We start from the raw sequence: 22,495 nt of genomic DNA, 5'->3' as shown, positions 1-22,495 counted from the left end.
TATTGTTAAATGTAAGCTGCCTTTTTGGGATGGTGAGGAAATTGCTTCTCTTGCTGTTCGCTACGGCAAGATGCCAACTTTATTGGACCACACCTACCCTGCTACTAAGCTATGTGTTACTTCATTACACGTAAGTATATTAGTATATACTTTTAATTTTTCTAAAGTGCTTTTAGCACTTTTACCCCGCACTGCGTCTGGCTGTTCCATTCCCCACCCCGAATAGGCAGCTTACATTTAACAATAATAACAATATCCCATTTTGAATATTAACAGTGTAATTCGCATACAGTAAATTATCAAAACACTTTTCCGGTGCAAATGTACACCCAGATATCCTTTTATTTACCTAAAACTTACTAATAGCATAACTATTTAAAACCTGGGATGCAGTATTACCATGCGCAAACACCACAGACGGACGGGTGGACAGATGGAAAAAAACCGAGTATGATCACCCACTCTGTCATGGCGAAAGGTAAAGAATTGTACGCACAAAGAGAAAAAAAAAAAAAAAAAAAAAAAAAAAAAAAAAAAAAAAAAAAAGACGCGTAGATACTCACAACTATCTGGAGCGTCAGAGCGTATTCCTGTACAGTTTCAAAATCCAGATTCCTAGTGGCGACAAACACAGTCACACCTGTGCTTTCGTGACACATTTCCGAATGGTCCTGCCGTCTGTGGATACAAGAAATATCGGATTTAGATTTACAGATTCAGAACCATCATATTAAAATTTTATCATGAGAGAAGTACATGAAGTGATGATAATTTTTAACGCATGTCTAATACATTGTTATTTAATATCTATTAAGACTTAACTGAGGGAGATCATCTCAATAAACGTATCTAAAAGAGGATGAATTACTAAACCCTTTTCGATTATTATTTTCTTACCTTAAATAATCCAATTAAAGCTGGTAATGAAAAGTATCCGGTCTGTCAGAAAAGACATATGGCCATATCCAGAAATCATATGCATTTAACAATGTAATTTTGGAACCATAGTGCGGGAGGCGTCGCATACCCCCTTGCGATGGCAGAATTGAAAGAATGTAAATTTCAACTCTGCATTAAAATACATTTGCCAAAGTGACTCACCCACAATGTCTATCGAAAATATGAAACAATTTCTGGTAAAAAGACCTGAATAACAGCACAACAAAGATCTTGAAACGAATAGGCTTCGTTGACGTGTTTAGAGTTTCCTTTTCAATACAGAATTACGTTTTTAATTGGTATACATCTCTTAATCTTAATGCGTTAGTGTTATATTCCCCAAGAAAGTTAAAATCAGTACAGCCACTTGAAGCTCAAAAGTAGCCTGGTGATACAAGCGTGAAATTCCACGAAGGCTGTTTATAATAAATTAGAAAGTATGGTGCAGTGTAAATGACTAGGCTAGGTTCCATGTGACACTAAAATGAGGTTGCCCAAGCCTTTTAAAAAAAAAAAGTATGAAGCTAATTGCCTATGGTAGTGGCTACCAATAGGCATGGATTGCGATGGCTTTCACAGGTAGTGAATTGCTAAATCTAGGTGTACCTAGTAGTAAGCCAAATTACTGATTTCTGACAGCCTATATAAAATTCTAGTTCAGTTACGGAGAGAAGTATTTCTTCTCTCTCTGCATTGATAAATTTATTAAGGAATTTTCAGTATTTCCTTTAGGTTAATAGCTAGATACCAAAACCATCTTACAATGCTGTGTTCCTTTCCTAGCCTTGGCTTCACCCCCGACTTAATATGCGTCCGTAAGTAAACAGGCAGAGGCGGCGACACATAAACCAAATAGATCCTCTTTTGTATTACTCTGGACTTAAGAGGTTGGTATATCCAAGGCACTTGTATATATATTATGTATGTATTGAACATTAGAAACACTATTTATTAAGCTTTTCCTTCGTTTTTTTATGCTGGGAAAACATTCAAATTTCCATTTCATCTTTTAGTTTATGTTCAATATGAAATTTTGGTCAAAAGCCAAGCACTGAAACTGTTTGACATTTAACACCAGAAAAATTAATAAGCATAAGAATAACGAAGCACAAGGTAAAAATGGACTCCAGAAAGAGGAAAAGGAAAAAAAAAAAAGAAATAAAAGTGCCTAGAAAAACTATCTGCACCAGCAGCTGATCCTAAGCTAGATCTGACAGCAACTCTATGAATCAGGCACCAGTTACTGGTCCCTAACATTCCCCCACAGAATGCCTTCATGCTAAATCACAGATTAGGTGCATCTAGTCTATTACAATTAACCTTCAGAATTTCAGCATTTCCTCATTTATGCCATGCACTTCAACTGCCTTTTCTAATTTCACACTTCTACTGCCTTTTAAACCTCCCTCCTCTAAAGAGGTCTCGCATTTTCAGCATTCTTCCTGTCTCATCTATGCAAGTAATCACAGCACTTTTAGTATCTATACAAAGTGTAGATTTTATATTGTAGGTTTTTTTTCTTTTTATACATACACTATCCTCACTTTTTCCTGGGCTGCTCTCCCTATTGCTACCCTTGGGTAGCAGTCTAGTTAGTAATAATACTACTAATAATAATAATTCAATAATCAGTGAGTTTTCCTGGACAATGTTTTTTTCAGTCATGATCATATTACTCCTTATATCTTTTATGAATTTAACAAACTAATTTCCTTTTTCCAGCCTGAACTGTTTTCCTTCCTGTTGTGTTTATAGATACTTTACTATTTTAGTTATGAAAAGTTTGGTTAATGACAGTAATAGGGATGCAGAATATTACAATTGTGTTTTTCTCTTATCTCTTTACCAGGACAACTAATTTCTCCACGCAATCAATTTTTTGGTAACCCCAAGTTACATGGCTACTGGAAATTTCCAGTAGACATTGGGAGTTGTTCAGATATGGCCCATAGTAGTGTGTCAAGGTGCCTTAAGGATGTTTAAACTGCTATTGCCACCCTTGCACAAGAATTTATCAAATACCCAACTCCACAGAATGAGAACAAAATGATGGAGTTTTCACAAGTAGCTGGAATGCATGGTGTGATAGGCTGTGTGGATGGTGCACATATACCTATAAAGAGACCAGGGAGGTCCTTATGCAGTATTGTACAGGTGCAGAAAAAAAATATTTTCTATAAATGCCATGGTTGTATGTGATGCTTCTTTGAGATTCACTAATGTAATTGTAAATTAGTCAAGCAGTGCTCATGACTCCAGAATATTTTCTACTTCAAGACTAGCAAAGAGCCTGGAGTCTGGCATGTATAGAGGTTTTTTGTTGGGAGACAGTGGTTATCCATGCCATCCTTATATAATGACACCATTTCTTGCTTGCAATACACTTAAGCAAAGACGTTATGATGCTGTGCACATCAAAACTCTCAATCTTATAGAATGTGCCATAAATTGCTTAAAAAAAGGTTTGCAGTGTTATTAATACCAGTCAGAACAACGTTGAATAATACTAAGAACATCATAATTGCTTGTGCAGTCCCTCATAATTGTGCACTAACAAGCATAATACCATTACAAGATGAAGAAAATCTTGAATTGGATGATCCTGGTGAACCTGATGTGGGTATCATTGAAAGGGCTGACATTATCCAAGGAGCTCAACGTAGGACCCACATTCCTGACAGCTTTTTTAGGTTTAGATAGATTATGTATTTGTTTTATGTTAATTAGGTTTGAAGTAGTGCAAGAAACCCTCAGTTCCGGTGATTTGCACTTTAATAACAATAAATCTATAATCTTAATACTAGCATTATTTAAGAATCCTTTACCCAAGAATGCTTTTGTTAGAGAGCTAGCAGCTGTATGTGCTAGGTAAATTGTACCCAATACCAAGAAAATGAAAATACACTTCTTATTGACTTAATGAAATATGAAAATATAACTTACATTTTGCATTTAAAAGGACTTAATGGATTTATTTTATCTATCTATTTTCTGGTTCATCCTGAAAAAAATATTCAATGGCAAAAGCAATCTAGGGTTAAAAATAGGTAATTTATTCTAGATTATTAGAATTGACTGAAAGGATAAAGGATAAAGATTTTTAACATAGAAAAAGATTTATTCAGGAACTACCACTGACACCCTGAGAAAGACATGACGGTTTACTTGCAAGATGAAAATGGTGGTAAAAAATTTGAATACAACTTGTGATTCAAGTTAAATCATAGCTATCTGGACGTGTGGTTCAGGTCAAATCATAAAACCATTATTTAGACCTTTACTTATGATGTCTAATATAAATTATTCAGAAACACTTGTTTAAGAATTATATTATAATGGGCTGCCAACGCAAGAGCCAGTGTCCTGCAGAAGTAAGTATATCATAAAAATATAAATTTATTATTTGGATACTTATCTACTGTTAAAGTTAGCTATATCTCCCCGCCGATTAGGTGAGTCAGCATTCAAACAAAAAATAGATTGGCTGCCCTGATGACTGTCTAATTTACCTGTTCTCCACCAGGAGTGCTTCGAATGTTTTAGCTCTTGTTAGAGTTCTCCTTGACAGCCCACAAGTTGTGAGGAGGCTGGCTGGGTCTACTTTAACAGTAGGCAAGTATCCAAATAATAAATTTTATTATGAAAATTTATATCATTTGAGATGAATCTTACCTACTGTTAAAGTTAGCTGAGTCCCACATTAAAAAGACGATGGTGGGTAGTGCAGCTAGACAGAATTCTGCTCAGCCATTCGAGCTAAAGGTTTCTTGCACGAAACCCAAAGCATTCTCACCTGATCTGGAATCCTTGGTGGATTTTACTACAACCAGAAGTTGGATTCCATTCAGGGAGCAAGGCTCTCATACATATGCAGCAAAGAGCAGCCTTGCAGAGAAAACCACTTCAATTCAGTCAGAATGAAAATAAAACTGCTTCAATTCAATCAGAATGAAACGCAAGCATTACGAGGGACCCCTGTGCCTGGGTCTAAAAGCCCTATAAAACGACAGTTACTTGAAATAAATACCTTTAAGACATAAAGGTACGCTCCTATACAAAATTTGTACCATCACGCTCCCCAAAATATTAAAACCAGGGATTTAAACAAAAGAGCCTAAAGAATTGGTCTTTTTTCATTCAGGAAAAGACTACCTACTACTACTAGTAGTGGATTAAGGGCTTTACTGTTTTCAAACAATTCTGTATACTTAGGGTAGTGAGCGGGTAAAAACTGAATTGTACTTCTACTGTGCCACATCAATCCTATTCTGGAGCAACAAATGACTTAACACTAAATGAAGTTGCAAGTGCTGCTCACATTATGAATGTTTAACTTCAATTAATGTAGAAGATATGGAGCTATTTCTCATGCACAAGCCTATCCAAATAAGTTACAGAGGACCTTGTGTTCCTTGACAAAGTTTCTAAAAATCACAGCACAAAAGGTTAACTTTGCCTCTTCCAGGCTTAACCTTCAAAAATACAATCTAGGTTTTCTAAAACCCCAAAACAGAAAGTTAACTTTGCCTTCAAGTTTAACCATTGGCAAAGGCTTTAAAAGTTTCTAAAAATCACAACACAAAAGGTTAACTTTGCTTCTTACAGGCTTAACCTTCACAAATACATTCTAGATTTTCTAAAACCACAAAACAAAAAGTTACCTTTGCCTTCAAGCTTAACCATTGGCAAAGACAGCTAGGTTTTCTATAACCACAAAACAAAAGGATGATTTCTGCCTCTTCCAGGCTTAACCTTTGACATTGACATCTATGTTTCTTAAAACCACAAAACCAAAGGTTAACTTTGCCTCTTCCAGCATTCACCCTTGACAAAGATGTTCAAGGTTTCTAAAAGGATGATAAAATTGTTCAAGGTTTAACCTTTAAATTTAAATGCCCCAACAGGATAGAGAAGTTTCCTCTTCTTCCACACTAAGGGGTTACATTGGAATTCTTACAGGGCACTGTAACGCATAGCCTTAACATCAGCCTCAGCTCTACGACAGAAAGCTAAAATAGCATTCCCTTTACACCAGCTTAATGAAGGGTGCTGACAATAAATTTACTTATTAACCACTGCTACTGCTAAATAAAAAGTTTTACAGTGAATTCAGATAAATTTCAGACCGACATCTAAACTCCAGGGAGAGACTGATATAGAGATGAAGGGGCTTCAATCTCAGCACCTTACAGTGCTGGTCCTCAGCAAGATTTAAAAGTACTTGATGCAATACCGAGGAAAGTACATATGGAACGATAACTTTGGAAGTAGACAGTGAAAAGTCTTATTATCTCTAAACAGAAAACATTGACATCTACAAGGCTCCAGGAGCTGAAAATTCGTCTAGGTATGGCACCCTCGGCAATACACAGACCACTGCTTCTGACAACAGGCCTTGGCAATTTTAAATGAAGGACAGATTCTATAACAACTTGAAAATCTTATTATTGAGAGGCGACATTCTAACATCTCCAAGCAGTTCAGGAGATGCTAAGTTAATAGAAGTATATGGAATTGTGTAGTAGAGTTGATTTCTTCTCAACGGAAGAATGAGACACCTACCCAGAGCACTGGAAATTCTGAAAATCATTTGCCCTGAGGCTACAAGGGCTCTACAGGAGACACTAAGCAATTCTTGAACTTGAAATTGCTCAATAGTATTCAGAGTAGATACGAGCGGCAGGCCTATGAGTCTGAATTAGGCCAAATTTAAGGAAACATCCACTGCTCAAGCCTGAGGGCCAACAAAGTAGTAGTAATCATTGGATGTCCCTGTTCATCTACATGCTATTAAGTCTTAATGAGTGCTGCTTAAATCCACACCAAGTGCCAAACTTACAGATGTAAAGGCCCTCGTAGGCAGTTTGTTCTTCTGGAATCCCTAATAGCTAAAACACTGTCCTTCCACAGATTGAATGATCAAACCAATATGTTGTTTCATGCACTCAAAGCAGCAAACTTCCTACTAAGACTTTGTTTCTGACAGGGAATAAAACTGCTAAGCATCCTGATGCCTTTCCACTGTCCTGACATCTAAAAAGTTTTACCAGGTGTAGTGTTGACCATTCTATGTTGCATGAAAGAGTAATGACACTAGTTAAACTCTGTATTGCATGACAGAGGGAAAAGACCAAAACCTGGACTTAGGTTTAAGAACAATATGGACAATTCTTGGTTACAGAGTCCCTCCTACAGTCTTGGAGCCAAAGTTGGTTCTGGATTGCTTACAAATTTAATTAACTTTATTTGTAAGTCGTATATAATTCTTACGCTGAAACTGCACATTAATAAAGCATAATTATCTGAAAATAACCAGTGAGGCCATGTTTCCTTAAGAGGAAAAGCCATTACCATATAGGAAGTTTCCTTCAGGCCTAAAATTCTTCAAGCAGCACATGCCTATTCATCTTGACCGACAAGCATGCATAATTATCATCCAAACATCACTAGATAAGAATGGGGATATAGAGAATTAACAATATAATGCATAGAAATTGTGCCAGAAGAAGCAACAGGTCCTTGTCCTTTAGAATACTGTTGACAGAGTTGGCTAACTTGAATCACTGATTCAGTAGAAGTTTCTTGCTCCTAAAGTTGACACCATCCACCAATGGGCAACAAGCCCTTGACATAACTTATAGAGGGCTGCTCACTAACCCAAAATAAGTGCACAGAACACCAATTCCTCCCTTGGGCTATCAGTATGCCTCCTCCCAGGTTCTGGGGAGTTTGACAGGAGTTTGCACTTGCATCCACTTCACCACTTGCCTTGTTCATTAGGGTTTTCATGGACGCTCCTAATTTCTCCATTGCTTGGAGCATGATCAAAAATTTCTGATCTACTCTTGCCTCTAAATTGGCCACAACATCGGGTATGGTTGTGAGAAAGCCAAGATTAGGACTGGGAATGACAGGTGGTGGGGAAGGTTCAGAAAGAGACAAATTATCATTAGACAATTCCTGACTAACTAAGCTTTTGCTTTAGCTCTAGAAGCCGCTTTTCTCTTTTTATTTCTCTCTAACTTGTTCGTGTAACTAGTCAAGATCTTCCAAGTTCTTTGATCCCAATTAATACATTACCCACATGTTTGATCTGGTGTACAAGTCTGTCCCCTACAACCTGTGCAAACTGAATGTGGATCATTACCAGCTTTAGCGATCCTAGTATTGCAGCCTTTACTGCAATACCTAATCCCAGATGCACTACTGTCTGACATTATGTAGACCAATTCAAAACTAGTGAATTTCAGTGCAAAAATAATTAAAACTATTTGAATTCCTAAATAGCTAATCACTGAAAACAAAAGCTACCAATATTTAGATTACTTCACCAAATAACTCCAACAATGGGCGGCGGTAAAGAATTCCAAAAATTCTGCTGACTACTGAAACTGTTGACAGTACCAGCCGGCAGAAACAACTGATTTTCGTATGGTGTTGGTTCCTCACTCCACCGATAGTGGGCAGGGGGTATCACCTGACCAAAACAAACTAGCGCTACCGCGAATTTCAAAAATTCTAGCTGCCGATGTTTTTAGAAACTATAGCGTTGTAAATACTTGGTAAGTTGCATACATAAAATCACAATTTTGGGAAGTAAATTGTATTTTTCCTAACTATACAAACCTGAGGTGCTTTACATAAGGAATTACTTTTGGCGTAGCTGGAATTACGGACGTTAAATTCTTGAATAAGGTTGGTTAGGCAGTACTAGTGTGTGGCAGGCGGGTAGGCCAGTATGCCAGGTTGAGATTGAGGGGTGGCATGAGGTGGGCATACAGTGGTACCTCGAGATACGAAAGGCTCAACTTACGAAAAACTTGAGATACGAAAGCCAATACGAAAAATTTAACAGCTCTACATACAAAAGTTTTCAAGATACGAAAGGTTTCTGAAAGTCCGAGATTCGCCCGGATAACAATTTTTAAAATCGCGCCGCGCTCCGCCATCTTAGTATACGTACTAGTAGACTCGCCACCATCCTCCTGCTCTCCCATTGGTTCCTGATGCTAGTCGCGGCCATGAAATCCTTCTCTCCTATTGGCCAGCGTCCCTCCCATCATGCATCTACTATGTACACGTGGTGGCGTGGCTCGGCCACTCGGTACCAGCATTGTTATAGTACGCACGCGGTATTCATTTTCGGGATCGTCAAAGTGTACGTAATATTTAAAAAAAAAGTGACCAAGATCTCTCACATGGGATAAGTGATCAAGGTCTCTCTCATGGGATAGCTGGAAACTTTGCAAGGTTGGTAGAATCTCCACTCCCTGCTGAACAGAGGGTGCAGACCAATCATTTCCAACATGCATACCAGTATGTAGTGTACGTATAATCAAGGCACTTCAGTTTATGTTGAAGGTCAGCAGCCGAACATTCAGTACCCAAATCAGTTGCAGAGAGAGCATTTGGTTGAACAGGGTTTTGATGGACACCAGGGTCAACAGAGTCATGAGGTGCAAAAAAAAGAAAGTTTAAATTCTTTATAAAAAAAAAAAAAAACCTACGTAAAGTAAAAAAAAAAAAAAAGAAAAAAAAAAAAATTAAAAATTAAAAAAAGAAGAAAAAAACGGCAGAAATTAAAGCAGCTTTTCATAAAGTGCAATCATTTGTAAAAGACACCCCCCGAAAAGGCTCACACAGGAACATTGTGAAAAGTGCGCAGAAGCAATCTTCCTTGGATAGTTACGTATGTACGTAGCCTCACTCGAAAGGTAAGCTTCCACATTTTACGTTAGAGTAATAATATTTCTTGTACACTAATATACACTTTATTTACAGGTTTTGCATTTTTAGTCTTAATTTAGGTATTGAATGGTCCAAATTGTTGTAGTATTTCATTGTTTATAGGTCAATTTAGCTTTATTATGAAATTTAATGGGGTGTTTTTGGAGGGCTTGGAACAGATTAGCCATTTTACATGTAAAATGTGGTCCAAGATACGAAAACCTCATGATACGAAGGGCGCCTCGGAACGGATTAATTTCGTATCTCGAGGTACTACTGTATATGTAAAGGACCTCAGGTCTGTATAGTCAGGAAAAATACAATTTACTTCCAAAAATTGTGATTTGTTCCTACACGATATACAAACCCTCAGTCCTTTACATAAGGAAGACTCACTGATTGGTAGGAGGAATATGAGTGAGCCTCTAGAACTGACTGGAGTTCGGCACACCTAGGCTACTCCTCCTGGTCATAAGAACGAAGAGGAGTGCCCTGCCTCTGACAACTTGATCGGAATATAGGAGCTGCATGATCAAGAGTCAGACTTCCGGGCCTTTTTTAAATGAGTGAGGAATCGTAACTCATCCGAAAATGGTCTGTGAAGAACATTAGAGTCGGAGGCATTAAAGCAAAGTTCTGGGAAGGGTTTGCATTATTGCCAGTCTCCTTCCTCCCCTTGCTAGAGGAAGGAGCGGGATTGCTTCTATGATTCTGATAAGAAACATAAAAAGGATGCTCTATGTGTAGGCTTACCGCATCAATCGCCTGACCAGCCAGTGTAAGTTCGATTCCTTTCCTCGACCCGAAGGAAGGGGAGTGGAAGGACGAGGTACGGAAGGTGGAGAGGCCAGTCACTCTCGCATCCTTCTTACCTCTAGAACTGCACACCATAGGCTAGATGCAACTTGTCCTCCTGAAGGAGCTGGGTAAGCAAACAGAACCTGCAAGCATCCACCACCAGTCCAAGGAAAGGAGGTTCCAAGGACCAAGGGCAGGCCCAAAGGGAAAGATAAATATGGTCGCAATGAAACCTTATCTATCTTCCTGTCCGACATATTCTTTGGACAGAGAAGTCTCTTATGGCCTCGTAATATTCGGAGAAAGACGTGTCATCGGACGCTTCTGCAATGGCAGTCCACAGCGGATAAAGACACCGACACTTCAAGGTGGGTGTCGATCCTTATGGGTACAGCAACACGCCAATAGGACAAAATAATGACTGATCTGGATCAACCAATACAAAGTCCACACCGTAGCTCATGACGATCCCGGACACTTCAACAGCTGCCGACTGACTGTGCTCGGTGTGAGCTGTCATGCATCCGAGACGTAGTCACATGACACTCGCCTTTTGCAGGGTTATGCCGAGAAACTATACGAATCATCTATCTTGGTCGCCACCAATGTTGGGAGACGAGATGGTGATTCTCTCAAGGCATGCGCCCATCAGACGATAGTCAATTGCCTTCTAGAGACAGAGGTCCCTGATGGCAAGACAGAAGTTCTCATAGTACTAGTTGAATCTCAACTAAGGAGAAACAATACTATATGCTACTGAAAGACTAAGGTGAATGTGGACCTACATCTTCACAGTTGAATCGAGAGAAGTCAACTCTCAAGATTCTGAACATAGAAAGAAGTCCCATCGATGACACCAACCAGTGAAGACGGCTTTAATCCCTGTTGTTTTACAGAGGGCTGAAAACGCCAAACCGCTATTTCATTGCTGTTCGGTGAGAAATAGGAGTTGCATTGAAAGCGGAGCGTCTTTCAGTAATGAAAACACAGGGATTGTACTGCCTGAAGAACCGCTTATCATGGGCTAGATCAGGGAGGACATTTCTATTTACTTTGGAAGCAGAGCTGGCAGGGCGGGGTACAGGCAAAATCTTTTGTTATTCATCTACAATTCGGGGTGAATAAAGAATAATTGCATACCTATGAATTACAAGATGTATTTTAGAAGACAAACTCAGATTGTCTGAAGAAATCATTCTGTGTCATCCCAGCGGCAGGTGCTATGAAGCAGAAGACTAGGCTACAGACTTCTGTTACCGTGAGGTAAACAGAAAGATGATAACGAGTCTAGTGAGATATCTCTGTCTGAAAATTCTAGCAACGACAAAGGGCGATGAAGGAGAGATGGTCATACATGTATGTGAAAATTCCAGCCAACCAGAGACCTAAGTCTGTGACTGCCGGGCAGAGATTTGATTTAGTAGTCAATCATCGCAGATGAGGAGAGCCAATGCCCGACCGAACTATCTCAGAGAGCCAACCGTACTGGCTGAGGCTGGCAGCGCCGTACACTGCTAGAAGGATTGACTGTTATTGCCTGCCCTATCCCAGGGGTGACCACAACTGAGGCGACAGACCGTCAGGTCCATCCAGGCCGAGCCCCTCCCGAGATATTCTTCCTTCGGCAGCAGTACTTCCTTCGAACACTAGAAATTCCAGGAATTAAAGGCTTAGCGAGACTCCCGAGTTCATAATAGCAATTACCAGGAATGTCTATCTCAACAGTGTGTTTGGAAATTACAGGAAAACAAAAACACTACTGAGACGCCAGAAATTCCGAGGAATTCGAGCATTCGGCGAGATTCCCGATTATCATAGTAACAATTATCAGGAATTCTCGTCTCGCCCTCTCTGGACCGTGGTCTCGCCTAAGTGTTTGCAGATCGAACTACACCTGGGCGACTACAATTATCCCATCACTACCTCTCCCATACAACGCGCGGGTGGCTCATCGTTTGACGCAACTGGCTGAGATGGACCACACGTTACCGACTTATGCAGGAGGAGAAAATCTTCGTTACTACGTGCTGCTGGCCGTGTTTGGTGTTACGGCAATATTGAATATCGCCGTTAACATCTTTGCTTGGCGTAGGTTGAGGCGAACACAGAAGGATCTTCAAGGGAACGTTTTGCTGCGTCCAGACGAAACTCCTGTTGTGTTAAAAGCGTATACATTCAGGGCCGTCTAAAACTGGCCATTTCACCTGGTGCCTAGGAAAATTGTCTGGAATTGTGTTGTGTGTGAAAAGCGGTCTGTACGCTGGCAATATGTAGGACAAGAAAGACTCCAAGCCTTTGCATTTTGAACAGTTAAAAGTATCTCTCGGGCACCTAATAAAATATTGTAGCCCAATATATATATCAATATACTCCTAAAAGTATTTTTCGGGCACCTAATAAAATATTGAAGCCCTATGTATCAAACTATTGGTGCGTGTACGTACCTGGAATCTATATCTGTGCACACTTATACTATTATACAATTGTACAATTATATTTATATATTACAAGGAGTGACAAGTACTCTTTAACAATTATCCATGATCATGTTTGTATTTTGCCCAGTAACCGCTATTCTTAATCAGGTTACCTATTACCATAATCTTCATGCATACATGTTAACCTTTTTATTTTTTTTGGTACCTAATAATCATTATTATCAAACATGGATCTAAATTTTCCATGCATTTCTCTTTATTTATGAATATGTCCAAAAAGGGTATGTAACACAACCTTTTTATGCATTTAATCACTTGTTATGATTATATCTAAATATGTTACGAGCACACTCCTAAGAAACCATGTTTAAAGTAACTTTTGTTATTCAAGGCTTAAATGGTAGCTGTCCGAGCCTAATGTAATAAATAACATTATTTGAACAGATAATTATATATCTGTAAATAGAATCCATGACCTGAGGGGTCATTGGTGAATTAGGAGCGTCCTACGTGACTATCACAAATCTAGATCACGCTGTGCAATGCCTGCAGTAGCCAGGTTTACATTTGTTTGAAAACATCATCGATTCATGCATTTGTTAACTTTTCATAACACCTTCCATGGGAAGCGGTTGACCTGTTAACCTGCGCCGGAAACTTGTAACTTCCGAGCCGGCGGACTACATATGTTTTTTATGTGAATCACTGAGATAGCTAATGTTTCGCTATTGACGTGGTGCTTTAAGAATTCAGTTCTATTCTAGTGATCAAACGGAACGGTCTCATGACCGAACTATCTCTCTTGTAATGGAGTTGAGAAATAAAGTTGTTTTACTGTTATCAACTTCTCCGTTTGAATCATCTCCCTTACTCTAAGAAGAACCACTTTACTAAGATACAACGTAGGAGAGAAGAAAAGAGGAACCAGTAATGCTTACGAACTACAGTCGTAAGAAAAGACAACCAGTCTTTCGCCAAAACGGAAGAAATTACAATGGTGGCAGCGATACAGAAGACTAACTTTAACAAGAACCATATCAGCCGACCGAAGAATTTCAATCATCAGGGCCCAGCAATAAGTCAATAATAAACTGAGGAAACGGGATCTTCAATCAACGCAACTGTAAACATTCTATGAAGACGAAGATATGTCCTTCATCGAGAAGAATACAAGCATCAACATCGACGTTTGAGTGACTGTTATCACATATCTCCAAGAATCAAAACCGGATGCGGAGCAGCCTCAAACATCAACAGAAAGAAGAAACAAATAAAGGAAACAACGCGTGATCACAAGCAAGGACGTGGAGAGTAGGCCAAGAGGAAGCGACGCGAGGAAGAGAGGAGGCTGTGACGTCATCACGACATCGAGTGACTTCCGACGCGAGAGAAGGAGAGGGAGGCTGTGACGTCATTGGATGTCAACAATCTATCCCCATATAAACCAGAGCTAAGTAGAACTTTTATCTATTCAGGTTTTTCTCAGTGAAGTCTTGTTCATCAAGAGTCGATCGTCCAGTATTCTGGGGGTGAGTTATATAGTCTTAATCTTCATTCATTACAGGAATCAATCTTCAACTACGAGCTCTCGCCAGCAGACTTTTTTTTTCTCGTTGTTGCTAATCGCTTTTTCTTCCAGGAGTTCTCTGTATAATATCTTTATCAAATTACCTGTATTAATAGTATCTTTTGGGGGATTTTCCTATTACTTGCAACACATTTATACAGTATATTGCATATGCGTTTACGTAGTGGTCGAGTGTATTCTTATAGATATTTTGATAGGACCACAAGGAATAGGAGTGATAAGAAAAAAGTAAAAGTGAACATGGCAACTACTGCGGCTGGCAACCCGAATGTTGTGACGCTCGTTAGCGCGAGGTCAGCAATTGTCCCTTTTCAAGGTCGGGTCAATGGGTTCCTGCCTCAAAATGTTGAGGCATGGATCTCATCTGTAGACACTCATTTAAATGCAAAAAGCATCACAGACCCAGCTGTACAATTACAGGAAGCCAAAAGCTTCATAGACTTTGCTAAAGGAGACGCAAGTGCATATCTAAGAGGTGTTTCTTTCCAAGAGGCGGCTACATGGGACGAGTTCAAAATTAGGTTACGTGCCGTGTATGGCGGTGAAGAGGCTTTAGACGTAGTACTGGCTTTAAGAAATATCCTTAATCAAGCCTCTATGACTCAGCTTAATGTTGTCGAGCGGGCGACGCTAATTGCCGACCGGCTAAATGAATATCAAGTAAGTTTAAGTAACTTCGGGTGGGTTACAAGTGCCAGAATCGCCGTGAAAGATTTTATCCGTCTCATATACCTCACGAGCATTACAGCCATGTTGCCTGAAGCTTTAGTGCGGTGTTTTGACAAAAAGCTGCAGCCCAACAGTACGGAATTAGATGTGTATAAACAAATCAAAAAACACATGTCTAAATGTACTGACCTTGATCCCTTGCTTACTCAAGTTTTTGCAAAAAATGAGAATAAACCACAACAAGTAAACGTGGTCCATAATAATAATCAAGCTGCAGGGATGGTTTGTTATAACTGTAAACGACCAGGTCACATGATTTCAGACTGTCGGACGCGTTTTTGTTCAATACATAATAGTTCCACTCATTCATATAATCGTTGCTTCTCGCGGAATCAACAGCAGAATCCTAAAAACACGCAAACAGTTGCCAATGAAAACAAAAAGAAGGGTCCTCAGTACTATAAAAAGAAACAAGCAAACGGTAATGCTGCTCAACAGCAGAAACAAACAAATCGTGCTTCAGGTACCTCTGTTCCTGGGCCGTCTAGCCAGAACTTGCAAGGTCAAGCGAATTTTCCGAGTGTGCAAAACAAAGCAAATACCACGTAGTGAGCTCCAGAGGGGGAGAGGACGATGTTGGGTCATCCATATCAACATCTTTTGTATCAAATAATCAGTTTAATCATTTATCAGATCATTGTGAGGCAATCGATTTTCCTATGAAACACACGGCCGAATTCAAAAAATCTGTGCAGGTTCCCATAGATTTGCAACAAATTCATGCAATTATAAGTCAAGATGAGTTACGACCAACCTTACATGCAGTAAATTTGGACCATAAGTCATTTACTTTGTTCTTTGATTCTGGTAGTCCACGTAATATGGATTTGAGGACTCATCATTTACTCTTTTCAAACTTCCCTATTGAGAAGTCCGGAGTAAGACTCTCGGGTATAGGAAATAATGAATTAAATGTGGTAGGAGTAACTCATGTTCAGTACAAGGTCGGTAGGCGCACGTTTTCCGATACCTTTATTGTTGTACAAAACATTAATATGTATCCCGCAGTAATTATCGGATAACCGTCTATGACCAATCAAAACATTACATTAGCCCCTGCAAAACACGGCGTGTATGTCAAAGGAAAATTCTATAAGTCTTCTAATACCCTAAAATCAGTTTTAGATAATAAGGAGACAGAAAGTGTAGTCACATATATCGAAGAACCAATCACTTGTCTCGTGAACCAAGAAATAATCCATGCGACCCAACAGAATTCTCGCTCACCCGTAATATCAGCTTGCACGCAAACTCTCGAGCCGAACGTAACTTCGAACATATTAGTGCGTGTAAAGAAAACCTTGCCGGGATCTGAAATGTTAATCCTTTCCGACACTCTGAAAACACACGGATTATCTGTCACAAAAGCCATTTATACAGTCGGCTCACAACAACAATGTAACATCGAAGTCTGTAATCATTTGAATACCACTTTAGTAATCCACAAAAATCAACATATCTTGGATGTGGAAGTTTATAAACATCGCATTCTTACCGTAGCTGAGATCAATCACGCTCAATCAGTTGCGGATGAATCCCTTTTGCAATCTATAAAAAATAAAATCAATAAGGACATTCAAGAAGAAGAAATTCAGCAGAAATTTTTGAATCTTTTAACTGAATATCAAGATGTTTTTTCCACTACGGATGGAACCTTAGGAAAAACGGATGTCATCGAGCATCAAATAAGGCTAAAGGACAAACAGAAAGTAATCTATGTACCTTCGTACGGAATTCCTATGAAATTCCAGAATGAGATAACTGAGGAAGTAGGTAAAATGCTAAAAGAAGGAGTCATTAGGAAATCAAACAGCCCTTATAATTTTCCGTTAATAGTAATACCGAAAAAAGATCGAACTTGGCGGATATGCGTCGATTTTCGTCGCTTAAATGAGGAAACAATCCCTGACCGATTCCCAGTGCCATGTACTGACGATATTCTATCTTTACTAGGTCAGAACAAATATTTTACCAGTTTGGACTTACTAAAAGGCTTCCATCAGATTCCGTTGGAAGAAGAGAGTATCCCGTACACTGCCTTCAGCACAGCCAGGGGACATTATGAACTTTTGCGTATGACTTTTGGTTTACATTGTGCTCCTATAACTTTTACTAGAATGATAAACATTGTGTTTGGAGACTTGTTAGGAGATATCCTACATGCCTATATGGACGACCTAGTAATCTTTTCTAATATCTTAGAAGAACATCTACGTAAATTAGAGTTAGTGCTACAAAGACTAAGGCAGCATAACCTAAGGGTAAAGATAAGTAAGTGTGAATTTTTTAAAACAGAACTAGTCTATTTAGGTTTCACGGTGCCTAGTCAAGGTCTTAAAGTAGTCCATGATAAGGTATCGGCTATCCGTAACTTCCCGATACCTACAAACGTCAAGGGAATACAGCAATTTCTAGGGTGTAGCGGGTACTACAGGAGATTCATTAGGAACTACTCCATCATAGCCGCTCCCCTAACCGATCTTATAAAGAAGGGCGTAGATTTCATATGGTCTGAAAAACATCAACAGGCGTTCAATACATTGAAAGATGAACTGTGTAGTTCCCCTATCTTGAAATTTCCTGACTTCGGTAGAGAATTCTTTATTGCAACAGACGCCTCAGACCTAGGAGTAGGTGGTGTATTGCTTCAACAATATGATAAACAGTTTTTCCCTATAGCTTTTTATTCACGTAAACTGAGACCTTCCGAAAGTAAATATGCAGTAATAGACAAGGAAGGGCTCGCTATTGTTAATTCACTAGTGCATTTTAAGTTCATAATATACGGTTATCCCGTCAAGGTTCTCACTGATCATATACCCCTAACGGACTTCTTTAAAGGCTTTAGTCACAGCCCTAAGCGAACTCGGTGGCATATGATCATCCAAGACTTTGGCGCGAGGATCGGGTATTTACCTGGGAAAGCAAATATCATTGCTGACGCATTATCACGCAACCCCTCGTCATCTTGTACAGAGCCATTAGCTGAATTAATAGATATCTCAACCTCCACACCCATTGTTAAAACTATATCTGAACAGGAAGATCTGGGCTGGAGTGCTGAACTATTACAGACGGAACAAAGAAAAGATCAGCAAATAGAAAAAATCATAAATGCGTTAAACGGAAATCCAAAGGAGAAAGAATATATAAAATATAAGCAGCAGAATGATATAATCAAAGATAATATCCTGTGTAGATCCGTGACGAGGAAAACCCGCAACACACCACAGTTGAATAACAACCAGGTGGTGGTACCTATCTCACTCATACCCACTGTCTTAAAATGGTTGCATGAAAATCCACTGCATGGACACCCGGGTTTTTCCATCATGTCACAGAAAGCCAAATCTTTATTTTATTGGCATACGATGCTTACAGATATAAAAAAGCACATAGCCAATTGTCGCACTTGTCAAGAATACAAAGGGCACACGAAGACACCTGTCAGCCTAGGGGCTTATCCCGTGCCAAATCAACCCTTTGAAAGGGTACATTTAGATTTATTAACAGGGTTTTACGAGTCAGACAGAGGAAATAAGCACCTCCTAGTAATCATAGATGCCTTGACTCGATATACAGAACTGATAGCGCTTAAAACAAAAACCGCAATCGAGTGCACTAGGAAGTTTTACGAGTGCTACATTTGTAAACATGGAATTCCACACACAATCATATCAGACTCGGGCGGGGAGTTTAATAATCATTTCCTTAACTCCTTGTGTGAATTCCTTTGCATGAAGAAAATCAATACCATGATCTATCACCCAGAGTCTAATGGGCTAGTGGAAAGGGCAAATCATAAGGTTTTAAACATTTTAAGGGTCACCTTAGGGGGGACAGATCCCAACTGGGACATTGCCATACCTGCAGTACTAAGCACACTTAATCACTCATATCATGTGTCTACTAAAATGACACCGCACGAGGCACTGTACGGTATCCCAGCTAGAACACCTTTCCCTGTATTAACGCCTACAACCAATTTATCAAATCCTCTAAAGGATGTTATGGATGCAAGCATAAGTCGATATAATATACTTCGTAAGAATCTAGAATAAGCACAAATTATAATGAAAAGAAATCATGATAAAATAGCTAAGCCAACTAGAACATATGCCGTGGGCGATAAGGTATCCATACAAGTATACGTACGTAAAGGTCTAAATTACAAACTGACACCTAAGTTTGAAGGCCCGTTTAACATTTTAGAAACATTAACGGCCAATAGATTTAGGGTTCAAAATGTATCCCAACCCACTGATATGAGAATCGTGCCATTGGCACATATCAGAATCTAAAGAAAGGTAGATGGAGTGAGGGAAAAATGGTTGTATTTATGAAACTTGTATAATAATTTATATATATATAAATCTAACATATTTGTATGTAAACATATTCTTTAACATGAGTTATTACATATATTTTACTCATTACAGGTTTCCAAAATGAATCTGTTACTGTTAGGAGTGATATTGTTCGTTCGGACATCTTTGTCGTGTGGAAAGAGCGCTAAAACGAAAGAAATAGAATTTAATCATGGCACTATTATCGAAAAAACCCAGGACATTTTTATTACATCGAGTAACATAGTCATAGAAGTGGATATGCAGGCGATCTTTTTGCCTGAGGATGACGTCCTTAACCTAAAGAATGACCTGTTGAGGTTTGCTGTTTCGTTAAGGGAAATGCACCAACGTTATTTTCATGCTAACTCAGAGATTTCGCTAGCTCAAACCCTAAGCGTCGCGGAAATGTTATCTTATGACTTGCAAAATAAAACCGCTGAGGCAGAGGAACTTGCTCGGGACTTGCTGATGTGGTCTGTGCGGCACAATACTCTCGAACGTCGCAACCCGCTTATTCTTGCTGGACTAAACATCTTGGGATCTGTTGCGAGTGTAGGCTTAGGAATTTCAAATCGCCTTAAGATAAATAATCAAAATAAAAGAATTGAGTTTTGCAACACAAAACTGAATTAGCTTTGTCCGAACTTCGCAGCCAGTTATCCTCAATCAATCAAATAATGAGTTTGGTGAACGAACATTCTAGTAATATCGATCAGATTATGGAAGTTCAACACTTGCTGGCTACGTTAGCTTATTATAGTTCGAAAATAGATCATATCCGTATCAAAATATCACATTTCATTGAGAAATCAAAGGACCATGTGGAAGCTATTATGTTAGCAACAAAAGGTGTGTTATCTCCACACCTTATGCCTATTAAAGATCTAACTTTAACTTTGGAGAACGGACAGGAGAAACTAGGTTATATTCCTTTATTAGACGCCCATAAAATAGAGTTTTATTATAGCCTAATATCAGTCAGCGTTGAAAATTATAGGATTATGATCACTATCCCTTTTGATTCTTCCGATGCTTGGCAATCATACAAAATAGCACCGTTTCCAACTTTCATGACGAATAACTCAAGTACAGTAATATCCAATTTGACGGGACATGTTCTGATTTCTCCTGATAGGAAATCATTTACAGTCATTAAAGACTTAGATAAACTAACTCACTGTTCAGAAGCCATGAATAATAAAGTTTGTACAGCTGACTCTTTTGAATTCTATCCTATATCAATAGATTCATGTGAGTTAGGCATGGTGCTAAACGGTTCTCTCTCCCATACACGCGGAGGTTGACTGAAAATAAAACATTGTTCAGGAAAACTCACTGATTATTATATAAGTAGTAGTAGTAGTATTACTAACTAGACTGTCACCCCGATTAGATAGCAAGTAGCTATATACCCAAGGGTACCAATAGGGAAAGTAGCCCAAGAAAAAGTGAGGATAGAGAATGTATAAAAAAAACTACAATATAAAATCTACACTTTGTACTGATACTAAGAGGGCTGTGATTACTTGCATAGATGAAACAGAAAGAACACTGAAAATGCGAGACCTATTTAGAGGAGGGAGGTTTAAAAGGCAGTAGAATTGTGAAATTTGAAAAGGCAACTGAAGTGGATGGCATAAATGAGGAAATACTGAAATTCTGAAGGGAAATTGTAACAGACTAGATGAACCTAATCTGCAATTTAGCATGAAGATTAAGTAAGGTAACCTAACCTAAGCATTGATCTGTAGGGGAGGGTTAGGGACCAGTAACTGGTGCCTGATTCATAGTTTCTGTCAGATGTAGCTTAGGATCACCTGCTGGTGCAGATAGTTTTTCTAGGCCCTTTTATTTATTTTTTTCTCCCTCTGTTTCTGGAGTCCATTTAGACCTTGTGCTTATTAATTTTTCTTGTGTTAAATATCAAACAGTTTTCAGTGCTTGGCTTTTGACCAAAATTTCATACTGAACATACACTAAAAGATGAAATGGAAATTTGAATGTTTTCCCTGCATTAAAAAAAGGGAGAGCTTAATAAATAGTGTTTCTAATGTTCAATACATACATAATATACACATGTGCCTTGGATATACCAACCTCTTTGATCCAGAAAATTAGATAACTGAAATCCCATTCTCTAACAATTCAGTGAAGTTTCTTTGAGTCTGTATGACTGTATCGCTGTTGAAACTTATTCTGAGTAATACAAAAGATTTTTGTGTCCCCGCCTTTGCCTGTTTACTTACGGATGCATATTTAAGTCAGGTGGGGGCCCAGGGGGTGAAGCCCAGGGTAAGGAAAGGAACACAGCATTGTAAGATGGTTTTGATATTAACCTAAAGGAAATACTGAAAATTCCTTAATAAATTTATCAATGCAGAGAGAGAGAAGAAATACTACTTCTCTCCGTAACTGAAGTATTATTTTATGTAGCCTGTCAGAAATCAGTAATTTGGCTTACTACTAGGTAGCCCTATACCTAGATTTGGCAAATCACTACCTGTGAAAGCCATCGCAATCCATACCTATTGGTAGCCTGTTATAGCCTCTGAGAGAGGTCCGCTTCAGGTTTGATATGAAATAAATAAAAAAAAAAACTTTCAACACTAACAGTTGAAACTGGGGATACGAATATAGAAAGAAACACTAACACAACAAAGGTTTATTTACAAGATTACTAACAAAGGTAAATGCAGAATGGTATTACCTATTTACATAAAAAAACAGAATCTTACACTACATGAACTGGGGGAACAGTGAGGTAATTCAAATACTTGCTGGTCGGTTTAGTGACTCGAAGCGATGACTTCATAAAAGGAAAACGGTGATTGCAGACATCCTCTTGACTCCGTATGGCAGAAAATAGTCTACTCGATACTTGAAAGGCAGGAACTCCCCAGAACCTCTAGCAGGACATTTCTTCTCTG

The 22,495-nt window shown here is 38.8% G+C and overlaps 1 protein-coding gene across 1 annotated transcript in view; it reads right to left on the bottom strand.

Annotated features, from left to right (window-relative positions):
• Window positions 1-22,495, bottom strand: part of LOC135211378 (neural-cadherin-like) — a 480,177-nt gene that overhangs the window by 357,210 nt on the left and 100,472 nt on the right. Inside the window, exon 12 of the mRNA XM_064244691.1 lies at window positions 564-678. Coding sequence (XP_064100761.1) covers window positions 564-678 — 115 coding nt within the window. The remainder of the gene's footprint in view (window positions 1-563; window positions 679-22,495) is intronic.

This window comes from Macrobrachium nipponense, chromosome 4 (assembly GCF_015104395.2).
Source record: "Macrobrachium nipponense isolate FS-2020 chromosome 4, ASM1510439v2, whole genome shotgun sequence".
NCBI classification, from domain to species: domain Eukaryota; kingdom Metazoa; phylum Arthropoda; class Malacostraca; order Decapoda; family Palaemonidae; genus Macrobrachium; species Macrobrachium nipponense.
This window is presented reverse-complemented; position numbering and strand designations above follow the sequence as displayed.